Source organism: Schistocerca nitens, chromosome 6, assembly GCF_023898315.1.
Source record: "Schistocerca nitens isolate TAMUIC-IGC-003100 chromosome 6, iqSchNite1.1, whole genome shotgun sequence".
NCBI lineage: Eukaryota > Metazoa > Arthropoda > Insecta > Orthoptera > Acrididae > Schistocerca > Schistocerca nitens.
Genome location: NC_064619.1, coordinates 283509922 through 283523024, shown reverse-complemented (window position 1 = coordinate 283523024; position 13103 = coordinate 283509922). Strand labels below are relative to the sequence as shown.

Below are 13103 nucleotides of genomic sequence, written 5' to 3'. Positions count from 1 at the left end.
ACACAATGAAGTGATGACTGATTTACATTTGTTTTGTTTTTTTTTTTTTTTTTCACAATGTTACTTATTGCTGCCAATTCTGTGTCAGTTCTCAAAAGAGGCATTTGGTGATATTGCTAGTTATTTTTATTGCTTCTTCAGTCTATATTTTAACAAACCTTTTTGGATGAGTCATAGGTAGTGCCTACTACTAGGCTGGAAATGCTTTCCCATTTATTTTTAAAATAGAGCCGCAAACACACATGACATTTAATACCTACTTTAATGGCTTCCACAACGTTAAACGGTTATGATATTGTCAGATCTGTTAATGCTGGTAGTAACCTTTTGCTAAATACTAGCAGTCCCCAATAAAGTCTTTCAATATCTACCAGTTCATAACAAAAAAGCTTAGCAGTCAGGGAAAGTTCGAGAAATGGTATTGTTGTGATATAAACATAGCTGCTGGAGTATGTCATTGTCTGCATGCACCATCTCTATTTTTTCATAATTTTTGTTATTTAGAATGAAATGACACAAATCATAGCTGATTTCATTTCTAGGAAAATATCAAGTTTCATGTAAGCAATTAGTAAAAAACATTTTTAGAGAATATCTTCAGACATTCAATTACAGAGTGCAGCCATCACAGAAATGCACAGTATGTACCCACTGATGCACTTAACATAATTTCTGACTGTGTATTGCAAGTTGTAGTATGAATTATTACCTACAGGATTAAAAATAAACACCTACCAAAATGTCCTTCCTGAGAGACTAAATCCTAGATGATACTGCCAATTACTGCATTTTGCTTAAAAGTGCACATTGGCTGACAATAATAACCCAGACCTTCATCTTCCTTGTTCTTACATCTTACACATAATGTCAAACTCCTCTTTTCATTGGTCTGAGAGAAGTCTCATAAATATGTCATTCTCATGTTGTAATATTACTGCCGCACGCATTCCAGATTTGAAATCACTAATACTATGTAAGATTCTTCTAGACGTCCCAGTGCAGTTTGGGAAAACTATCTCAAACACATTCTTCATCTCTACAACACAGCTAATTTTTGATAATTACATTAAATAAGTGGGCGTAAAATTAGTTCCACATGACTTCTTCAGGAAGTGAACCATGAGTGTGAGTATTGATTGTTGTATCAGAGAAAAATCACCTGAGAAAACTGTCAGATTACAAGAAGACAGAATGGTTGGCCAGTACTTGTCTTCAGCTCAAACCCCAGGATGTGTGCAACCTACCTTTAGTGAGGAAGAAGGAAGTGAAATATACTACATAGGTAACCACTACAAAAAAATGAAATAGAAGGAACAGAAAACAATAAATGCATGATGGAAGGGGATGGAGCAAAATAGAAGAAACATAATAAAATTATAGTATACACTATAGAGATGATGAGAAATAATGCAAAATACCAATAGATAAGGAGGAGAAATTTGCCTTTAACATGTTCTTCCAGAGGACAGTAAAAAGAAAATGTACTTGGCAAAGGACGACATGGTACTGGCTATACTTTATCAAAGAAAAATGGAATTGTATAGGGTATGATGGCCCTAAACCATGTTACAATTTCAAGTGATGACAAGCTCTTGAGATGCAGAGTAAAAATAGACACATAGCTAGAAAGAAACAAAAGCAAGAAAGAAAGAAACTCATAAGGCAGGAAGCTGGAAGTGTAGTTTATGAGAATTAACTAAAAAATAAGAAAGCATGCCAGATTAAATTATGTAGTAAATTCAACATATTATAAATTGATGATTGCACACAGATGAAATGTGAAAAGTATCAATACTTCCATAAACACTAAAAAATGTTGCAGGTACAAAGAAAAAAAAAAGGAAGTCATCTCACAATGAACCAGTTAACTATTAATAGCAGGAAAGAATTCCATTCCATCAGTAATAGCAATGTGACTCAACAGGGTAAATTAAACATAGCTATTCATAAATGTGTTCAGTACAATAAAAACTTGGAACATCTGAAAAAAATTAATCAAAAATTTATTAAACACACAGAGAATTATGCAAGAAAATGAATATTTCTTGAATAGTTTGTACAGTTCAAGAGATGAATCAAAACACATAGATTCAATTATGAAAATAATGAAATTTCAGCAGTAGTGCTAGCTGATGTGTACAAAACCAACAGAGGTGTGAAGAAAGCATAGGTAACAGGCAGTGACGGTATTCACAAACCTGAATAACTAGTGCAGGCTGCTTTAAGAAGTACAGGAAGAGAGTCAGTGAGGGTCTGCAAGGTACCAACAGGGACGTGGAGCCATGCTGACTCTAGTGTTGTGGCCTGCTGTGCTAGGTTTCTCTGTTGAGGACCCATGGCAATAACAGCCTGGTCAAGGTGGGCCCACAGATTCTTGACTGGGTTCCTATATGGGGAGTTTGGTAGCAAGGAGAGTATGGTAAACTAATCCTGGAGTTCTTTGAACCACAAGCATACACTGCAAGATGTGCGACATATTTCATTGTCCTGCTGGTAGATGCCATGATCCTGAGGAAAAATAAACTGCATGTAGCAGTAGACATGGTCCACAAGGATAGATGCATACTTGTGTTGATCCATTGTGCCTTCCAGAATGATAAGACTACCCAGGAAATGCCATGAAAACATTCCCACGACCATAACACACCCACCAGTGTCCTGGACCCTTGTAATGATTGTTGCAGGATATTTTCTCCAACATTTCATGCTGTACACACCAACAACCATCAGTCCGATGGAGCATAAAACATGATTCATTGTAAAGGCCAACCGTCACCACTCAGTTGCATTCGTTAGTATGGGTGGATGGACCAGGCACCTGGTGCAGAGTCCCATACGCAAGAACATTTGCTGAATGGACGTTGGAAGACACTGTTGGTAGCCCCTTTGTTCATGTGGGCAATCAATTGCTCAGCAGTTGCACGTCTATTTGTGTGTACATATCTCTGCAGCCACTGTTCTCCTGTCATCTCTGTCATCTATGGCCCACGGTGCACCACAGTTGCCTATGTTGGATAACACTATTTTGCCAAGCACAGTGCACTTTAATCATGGCGGCATTCGAAACAGTTCACAAACTCAGCCATTTCAGAAATGCTTCCACCCCTGATCCAAAAGTCAATGGTCTTGCCATTTTGGGTGGAAGATAAACTGCTCCATTTCTGCATTATGACAATCATTGCACTGTTTCCTGCATGCTTTATACATCCTTCACTGCTTGTGCTGCCACCTGCTGTCTGAATGGTTACTGCATGTTGACACTGTTAGACTGTTATCACAGTAATGTGTCTGGATCATGTACATCACAACAAAGCATACACACAAGATATGAACTACTACACATGTATCAGTCTCATTTCAGTTACCAGCATGTATAAATTATTCAATAAAACTGTCACAATCTGCAGAAAAGGACAGATTTTATTTTAATCGAGCAAAAGAAAGAAGCTAGAATAGTGCACAATGGACAACTTGTGAGTCATAAAAAGGTCCCGAATTTAGCTATGACTAAAACTTTGTCTGATAATCACCATTTTGAAAAACTTAGATTTGCTAATGAAAAATATGACACTGATGTAACTTTCATTATTATACAGAAAATAAATAGATGAAAACTACAGCTTTCATTAAAGTAAAACAGGACACAGGAGTGTTACAAATTGAAAAAGGTGTCAGACAAGGAAATTCCATGGCACCAAATCTATTCTCAGCCTCCCTAGAGGAAGTTACCAAATTCTTAAATGGCAAAAATGAAAAAGGTATATGTATTAATGGAATAGGTCTGAAGAACTTAATAAAGCAAGTTTGGAAGTAGACATTGAAATCGCAATTACATTATAACTAAAATAACGTATAATCAAAACAATGAAAAGAGAACTGTACCAATCAACAATGAAGTCATAGAACCAACTGAAGATTTTTTTAATTTAGGGCAGTTGAAGTCAATGCACAGATGGCTACTGAAAGAAATAAACAGTAGTGAAAAACGAGCCAGGAGTGCACTTGGTAAACTAGAAAGAGTTTTCAGAACTAAGTTTCCAATGCTTCGTTAGCTGAAAGTTTACAATCAGTGTGTAGCCAATTAGCAGTTTCAATTTACAGTAGTGCGACATGACCACAACAATTCAAAAACTGAAGGCTGCTCAGTAAGGAATGTAGAGATGCATTGAGGGAACTATTATTAACCAAGCTAGACCAAAAATTAGTCAAATTTCCCAACCTTCACAATGGCCACAGTTCAGTGCAAAAGAGAGGCTTTAAGTTTCTTCAGTTATACTATCTTCAGCTGAAGCCACTCATTGATGATTAGATCCCATAAGCTAACATCGTAGAAATTTTACACAGGATTAACACTGAGTGGTTTAGCTGGCCAGTTGAGGTATGATAGGATACCTGAGTGTTTGTCATACCAGAACTGTATGTGTGCAGCCTTACAGCCTGCTGAACATGGCTGTTGTCATCTTGAAACATGGGAGTGTCTGCAGCATACACATAATGAATTTCCAAAATGAAGGGCAACATTGTCAGCATCAATGCTGAAATAAACAATCCAGTTCATGTTTACCATAACCTGAATGAGTGGGTGCAAGTCATGGTATGTAAAACACCTTAAAAAATAGCATTAAATGCCTCAAGGGTCACCAGTACTGTCGATGCCTTTCAGCATTCAAAAAGCAGGAAACTGCAACTTGTTGGAGCACCTCAAATGCCTTCAGTCATCTACAGTCAATTTTTTGGACCACTGAACATGTGAAGTTTAACTAACACAGGTAGCAATGCCCTTTTTATGAGATACCTGACTAAAAATGTCCAGTGCAAGCAGTTTCTTCACAATGTTCACTCACAGGCTGGTTGCACTGATAACACCTATTCCTGCTGAGTTTAAAACCAGTTGTTATTATGACAGTGTGACTCTCATGTCTGGTTGTGTTGGTTAGTATCTTTTTATAACCATTCTTCTTATACCATGTTACATGGCTGCAAGGTTTACCTCATACACACAATGGACAACTTCATTCATGATGTGAACATGGGCACTACCAAACAGGGTAGCTCTTCCTGTCTTTATGTCCTACCTTCATGTCACTCCATCTTTCTGTACTGATACAACCAACCTGTGTGTATACACTACTTCACATCTATGACTTACATGAGGTTGGAGGGTCACATGACCACTTAATTTAAGCCTTCAGTAACTCACTTGCAGTGTTTTCCTGAAAAACTGTAGTGTCTCAGCCTAGGGATTGAACGCTTCTCTCGGTAAACCATTTTATGCCCTTTTTCCTTTATCTGAAAGAAAAATATCTGACTATGGACTCCTTGTAGTGTAGCTTGTAGTTTGTGGGAATGGCATAATCTCTGCCTTCACCTTCACACATCTTATTTTTAATATCAGACTATATAATGCAACCTCCAACAGCCCCATAAGTGCTAACTAATCTGATGGATCTTTCTCAGATTTCCAATGTGCTCTATTTATGCTCTTCATCAGAGCAGTGACATTACTAATCACTCAAAATATTTCTAGGCAAATCTTACTGGCTTTTGTTGCACAGTTTCCTGTTCTGAAACCCGCTATGGCTGGTATGGGTCCCATACAGAACTGCTATACTCTAGATGAGGTCTTACCAAGGAACAACATAACTCTTGTTTTACCTTCTTTGAAGAGCCACTAGAGATTATCTTTACTTGGAAGAGGACTGTTTGCCTTGCAAATTTGAAGATACCAATGCTATTTGCTATCAAATGTTATGCCTAGATACTTAAGTATTCTTCCCACTAACTTATACTTAAATGCTATCTTGGATTTTGGGTAGCAGAAATTGACAGTCTGGCCCTTCCTTACATTGGTATTCGTTCACTTTGTGTTTAACAACTGCTTTATCAATGTAGGGTCATCCTGGAGAGCTTCATAATATGGTTGTATAGCAAAATTAGGCAATTACAATATTATTCCTTCATCAGATGAGAGACAAACTGCACATTCATACATGTGCAACTTACACATGCACGGCTACAGTCAACAGATAAATTGTATAATGAGAGTTATGCAGGTGTGAACATGTGTGTGTGTGTGTGTGTGTGTGTGTGTGTGTGTGTGTGAGAGAGAGAGAGAGAGAGAGAGAGAGAGAGAGAGAGAGAGAGAGATCTGATAAAGGACTTTGTCCGAGAGCTGGTATTTTCCAATAGTCTACTTTTACATGGGCCTTTCTACCCCTCAGCACCTCCTCTAGGTAGTGAGTGGTGATGTATCCAAATCATATCATTATTCCATTCCAGATTTTCCATTGTTTCAACTATAATATGATAGTGATTCACCCTAGGCATAAATTAAAGTAAAAGTAAGTTACTCAAATAAATGAAAATAAAGTTAAAAGGTCTGCAAACAATTTCAGTGTTAAGATATTAATGGTAATACTAATTTTGATGTTAAACTATAACAAAAAGTTTACCACAAATGAAAGAAGAACAATATTCTGGTGCTGTGGAGGAACAACAAAGTCCACAAAACCATCAGAATCTGATGTGAAATTCTTACACGCAACAAGAGCTCGGTTCCACTCTCCCGCTGCTTGTACCTTCAGGCACACTTGAATTTCTTGGCCTGAAGCTGGTAAGTCATTCGGTTGTGCCACTTTGATCTGTTTAAAAAAGAAACTCCTTGTAGCAATTTTTACAAATGAATGACATTTAATTAAATGCAAAGTACACTGTAGTTTTAAAACATAATAAACTGTCTAAAGCACACAAACATTCAAAAACTATTGCTAGCATAAGCATAACAAATTAAAAAGCTTAGAAAATTATTGTTTTCATCTAGTAATTTCCTTATAACTCACAACTACCACATTTAGACGTGCACAACATTTGCCCATTATCACATGTTATATTGTGTTCTTATCTTTTTCCACAGCTTTCTGCACTTGTCTATTTCTCTGTGGCCTTCTATGAGTCACACAGACAATTATTGTTTTATTGATTAATGCATAATGCACTTCAAACCCTGTGGGTTTATTTCAGCTTCTAATGAGTAAGTGCATTCTCTTACATAGCTTTTGCTTATCTCTCTGTCTGTTATGAAAACATTCTTCTATAATTACTTTTTACATCAATTTAAAATTACTTACTTACTATAAATATTTGCAACATCACTTCCAGTAATTTTACTTGTATATGAGAAATTAACACAGAAACACCTTACTTTTCTATTATGAGTGACTCTTGCGGAAAAAGGGTTATACATGTGAAAAACAACAACCTACTGGAAAGATTTTCCTCACTGCCAGTTCAGGACCATATGTCTTTATCAGTTTTTGTGAATTGTAAATCACAGCTGTAACCATTCCTCACAGATAAACTACTGCATTACCGTACTCTAACCTATTACTGAGACCTTTACTGCCTGTGCATCTATATTCCATTAGCATTTTGTGATGTGCGGAGGAGAGTACTTCTGGTACCAATGTCATTTACCCCATTTCATATTTTTCTGATATCACTGAAGTTGGAAAAGTGGAAATTTCCTGTGAAGAAATTCAAATATTTTGGTCACTACATTACTGAAGAAGGAATTTTGTCTCACGAATGGAAATTTGAAACCATCACAAAAGTAAAATTCTACACAGACCTAACTTTACTATTCTGTATCAAAACAGGAAGCAGTGACAATGAAATGGGCTTGTTTTAATTACATGACCAGTAAACTGAACACAATTTTAGTCCTTGGAAGCACCAACAACCCAAACACAGTGCCCAAATAACATTCAGCATCAACCAATCATGCACACAAAGAGCTGCACCAATAACAAAAACACACACACAAAATTAAAAACAACCTGACTGTCAGAGACTACCAATGAGAGTGAATTTGAAGACAACAGAGGTGAATGTGAGAAGAAGCTTAAGTTGATGTATTTGAAGGGGATAAAATTTGAAAACGACTTAAGAAGCATCTGCAATGATACCAGAAGAAATCGAAATCATAACCGAAACTGGATACTATTAAACTTATGATTGGGAAAACAGGATAGATAAAAGGCAGAAAAATGTTATAAAGTGTATAACATGTTTAGGAGGATAAGAGTTGACAGTAACATTTGGAAGTTTTATTGGCCAGAGTGGTTTACAAATGTGTTCGTAAAATATGCAGTTTGGACAATGTGGGACACTAAAATTTACTCAGAAAAATCAAGAAAATATTTATTTCTTTAGTATTTCAAGGGGAGTAGAAAACATCTAGCAACCTGTGACAGATACCAGAGCTTGAAAGAAAGTAACCAAACATGTAGAGGGCTTACACAAAACATTTTGCCAAAAGAACAGAGGAAGTTTGTTGCTGTAAATTTAAATGTGCCACTAAATACAGAGGATATATTGCTCTACATTTGTGATGGTTGATTTGTTTTCCAAATTTATAAAATTATATCCACTCTACAAAGCATCTAACAGAAATATAGTTTTCAAAATCAGATGTGGGAACATGTAAAGCAATCCTTTCTGATAAAGGTACCCAATTTACCTACAAGACTTGAATAACTTTTGTTGAAGATGAAAATATTAGTCATATTCTAATATATCCCTATCATCCAGCCAGTAATCTTGCAAGAAGATGGTTCAGAAAAATTGGGATGTTATGCAGGATGCACTGTAACAAGCCTCACACAAAACAGATAGAACAAATTACTAGCTTTGAAAATATTTTAAACAGCCTGCAACATATTTCTACTGGTTTTTCTCCTATGGAATTTTATACAATAAAAAAACATCTAACTTGGCAAATGAGTTGATTGAATTTCCAGCCTGCAAGAGCTTAACTCCACAAGAAAGAGAAGAAATTGTAGGAAAAATAGTGTGAAACAATGGAATATCAGAAAACAAAGGCATGATAGGAAGTTTTAAAAGCAAACCAGTTTGAAGTAAGTAATCCAGTTCTAGTCAAAACAGATGAGTAATCTATATCCTATCTGTGAGGAGTTGACGAAATTCTTGGTACTTATATTGGGCCCTTCAAAGTTCTTCGTAATCCTCATCTAAAAGCTTACAGACTCATCAATCCAAAATCGCTGTAGCATATATTTCCATTCTCGTTTTCTATAAAACATCTTTCCTCTTCTACTCTGTCTGTCAAAATTATCTCCCACTATCATCAGTATTCATTCTTCTTGAATTAGTAATTGTGAGAAACCACTTTGTCAATCACATGACTTACACCAGGCTTACAGTACAGGACTTAAAAAATGTTTATGATTATTACACTACTCTCTTATTCATGATCTAGGATGCCATATTTTTGCATTTACTGACTTATGGAGCCACCTGATTTTGCTGAAACAATTATTTCTTTGTTCTATAATGAATGCATATTTTACAAATGAAAAAGTTATCCTGTGAAACATATCATTCAGCTGGCATATGCTCTTGTAATTCCACAGGTGTACACTGTGTTTGTGTTCATATGTCATCTAATTTATACATCACCTGATCATACTGGGAAAAAGCCTTCCACTGTCAACCATTTTATTCTATGAAACAGTTTATGCTCAATTATCTGCTTTGCCAGACAGCAATATTTCAACTCTGTCATATGACTTCTCTTACCATGGTATTTTTGCAGCACACAGTGTCACAGATATTTGACATTAGAAAATGAATGACAGTAGATGTAATATAGTGGCACATATTGTAGATATAAGGAGTAGGACAACTAGCAGTGTAGAATTTGGAAAAATAATCGTTAACCTGGCTATTTCTTTGTCAAACTTATGTTCATTAGGTCAGTTATCAATGCTCACATCAAATGTTATGAATAGGTAATTGCACATTTATAAACCTAACTGTGATGTCCTTAGCAAGCACTTGAATGTCCTATGATAAAATAAAAGGAAGTGTTTGGATGGGAGCGGGGGCTGATCAGAAATCTATGCTTTCACCAGCCTAATACCACTCGAACAAGCAACTGGCATTATAATATCAGACGTAAAAGTTACTGAGATAAAATTGAAATGTGTGTAAAGAAAAATTTGTACCATTTGACTCTTGCAGAATATATTTATGGTTTCGCCATTATTAGTCTGATATAAATTCGAGGGGAAATTTGTTCTATTTAACTCCCTTTAAATATTAAAACTCACCATACCTAGAAAGATCAGATCTTTCTGCTTCACAAACAGCAAAATATATTATGTGTTCTAAATTATCAGTCTGTTATATGATGATATAAGTAAATATGTACTGACTGTCATCAAGTAGTGCCATAATGACTGTCATAAAGTAATGCCATAATGATTACTTGCTCTGTTTTCATGTTGTAACAGTAAAGCTTGGAGTAATTAGGAAGGAAAGGTGAAGAGTTTATGTAGTGATCCAGAATACTGCATCATGATGTAATGAGAGTCATTATTTTTGAAAGACAATCTCAGTAAGACTGTGTTACGAATGTTATTGGCTGGTGATGTTACTCATGTTAATATGTATGTATTGAAAAAGAATGTACATTATTGTGAGGAAACAATGATGTATAATGAGAAATTGTATAATGAAGTTATGAGCAAGGATAAATAGTGAAATACATTCATCTTCTCTTCTTGAACATGCAAGATAGCTGACAAAATGTATGTACCTATTATTGAGGCAGTAATGTTGAGAGCAACCTATAAATTTAGTTTCTCTTATGTAAATGAATAAAATAAGTGCAATAAGAGCATTATATTTATGTTACAAATTTTGCTTGTACATTCAACTGAAACAAAGATACTTAACATGGAAGTGTTTGAAATAGTTCAAGGCCAAACTCTGAACACGGGAAAGGGATAAAAAAAAAAAAACACTATATCAGGAAGAAAACCAATAAAGGACAGAAATGTTACAATTGATAAACAAATTTCAATTATAAACTGCATGACAATAACTTGTAAATAGTAACATTAAGTTGTATTTTATGGAATAGAAAATCTCATATAAAGATGTGAAACAAATACTAACAAAGAGATAGAGGGGCTGGCCAGTACTTAGCTCAGTACAGTCGATAGATACACAATACAGAACAGAAAATTTATGTTCCTAGCTTTCGGAACTTTGTTCCTTTGTCAGGGAGGAGAGAGGGGAAAAAAGGGGAAGAAGGGAAAGTGGATTCAGTTACTCACAACCCAGGTTATGAAGCAACAAGGAAAGCTAAACAGGGAGGGTAGCAAGGACGGAGACATGGTTGTCAGAGGGAAGCCAAGGATATCCTACTGTAAGTACTGTGCCAGCTTCAAACCAAAGAGTATGCATACAGAAGTAAAGAGGTATATAGTATAAAGGTAAACACAACTATATAGGACGAAAAGATGTGTGAACGGCTAAAGAGGAAAGGGAAAAAGGAGGAGACTGAAGAGTAAGGTTGGTTAATGTAGGTTCAGTCCAAGGGGATGGCGGGATGAAAGGATGTGTTGGAGTGCAAGTTCCCATCTCCGCAGTTCCGAGGGACTGGTGTCGGGTGGGAGAAGCCAAATGGCATGTACGGTGTAGCATGTTCTTAGGTACCTAGAATTATGCTGGAGGGCATGGTCTGCTACTGGGTATTGGACATCTCCTAGGCGGACAGTTGGTCTGTGCCCATTCATGCGCTCAGCCAGTTTAGTTGTCGTCATACCAATGTAAAAGGCTGTGCAGTGCAGGCATGTCAGCTGATAAATGATGTGTCATTTCACATGTGGCCCTGCCTTGAATTGTGTATGTTTTACCAGTAGCAGGGTTAGAGTAGGTGGTCGTGGGGGGATTTTGCAGCAGGGTCAGTTACAGGGGTAGGAACCACTGGGTAGAGAAGGTGGTCTGGGAATATTGTAGGGTTTGACAAGGATGTTACGGAGGTTAGGGGGGTGACGAAAGGCAACTCTGGGTGGTGTGGGGAGAATATTGTCAAGGGATGATATCATTTCAGGACTTGACTTGAGAAAGTCATATCCCTGGTGGAGTAATTTGTTGATGTATTCGAGGCCAGGATAATATTGGGTGACAAGGTGGGTGCTTCCGTGTGGTCTGGGGGTAGGAACATTGTTGTTGGGCGGGGAGGAATGTATTGCTTGGGAGATCTGTTTGTGGACAAGGTCTGCAGGATAGTTGCAGGAGAGGAAAGCACTGGTCAGGTTATTGGAGTAATTGTTGAGGGATTCATCACTGGAGCAGATATGTTTGCCACAAATACCTAGGCTGTAGTGAAGGGAGTGTTTGATGTGGAATGGATGGCAGCTATCAAAGTAAAGGTACTGTTGTTTGTTTGTGGGTTTGATGAGGACAGAGGTGTGGATGTGAGCTTCAACAAGATGAAGGTCAACATCCAGGAAGGTGGCTTGGGTTTTGGAGAAGGACCAGGTGAAATCCAGATTCGAAAAGGAGTTGAGGTTATGGAGGAAATTAAGGAGTGTTTCTTCACCATGAGCCCAACCCACAAAGATGTCATCTATAAACCTATACCAGGGCAGGGGAAGCAGCTTTTGGGTCTTCAGGAAAGCCTCCTCCATGCGGCCCATGAAGAGATTGGCATAGGACAGACCCATCCTGGTTCCCCTGGCCATTCCCCTGATTTGTTTGTAGGTCTGGCCTCCAAAAGTGAAGTAATTATGGGTGAGGATAAAGTTGGTGAGTGTGACAAGGAACGAGGTTTTTGGAAGATCTTTGGGTGGGCATTGGGAAAGGTAGTGTTCACGGGTAGAGAGACCATGCATATGTGGGATGTTTGTGTAAAGGGATGTAGCACCTATGGTGAAAAGAAAGGTTTCAGGTGTGAGGGGAGTGGGAATGGATTTGAGGCGTTCTTGGAAGTGGTTTGTGTCTTTGATGTAGGATGGGAGTCTGTGGGTAATAGGATGGAGGTGTTGGTCTACCAGGGCTGAGATACATTCTGTTGGGGCTTTGAAGCCTGCCACAATGGGACATCCAGGATGGTTCTCTTTGTGGATTTTGGGTAATAGGTAGAAAGTAGGGGTACGTGGCTCAGGTGGAGTGAGTAGGTCTATGGAAGCCATTGTGAGGCCTTGTGAGGGACCTTGGATTTTTAGGATTTTCTGCAGCTCAGTCTGGATGGAGGGAATGGGATCCTGGGTAACAGCTTTGTAGGTTGAGGT

The 13103-nt window shown here is 37.5% G+C and overlaps 1 protein-coding gene across 2 annotated transcripts in view; it reads right to left on the bottom strand.

The window, feature by feature from the left end:
• The window catches only part of LOC126262885 (murinoglobulin-1-like), a 292408-nt gene that overhangs the window by 172408 nt on the left and 106897 nt on the right, over positions 1-13103 (bottom strand). For both annotated transcript variants that reach the window (XM_049959761.1, XM_049959762.1), the window contains one exon: positions 6453-6641. In XM_049959761.1, coding sequence (XP_049815718.1) covers positions 6453-6641 — 189 coding nt within the window. The remainder of the gene's footprint in view (positions 1-6452; positions 6642-13103) is intronic.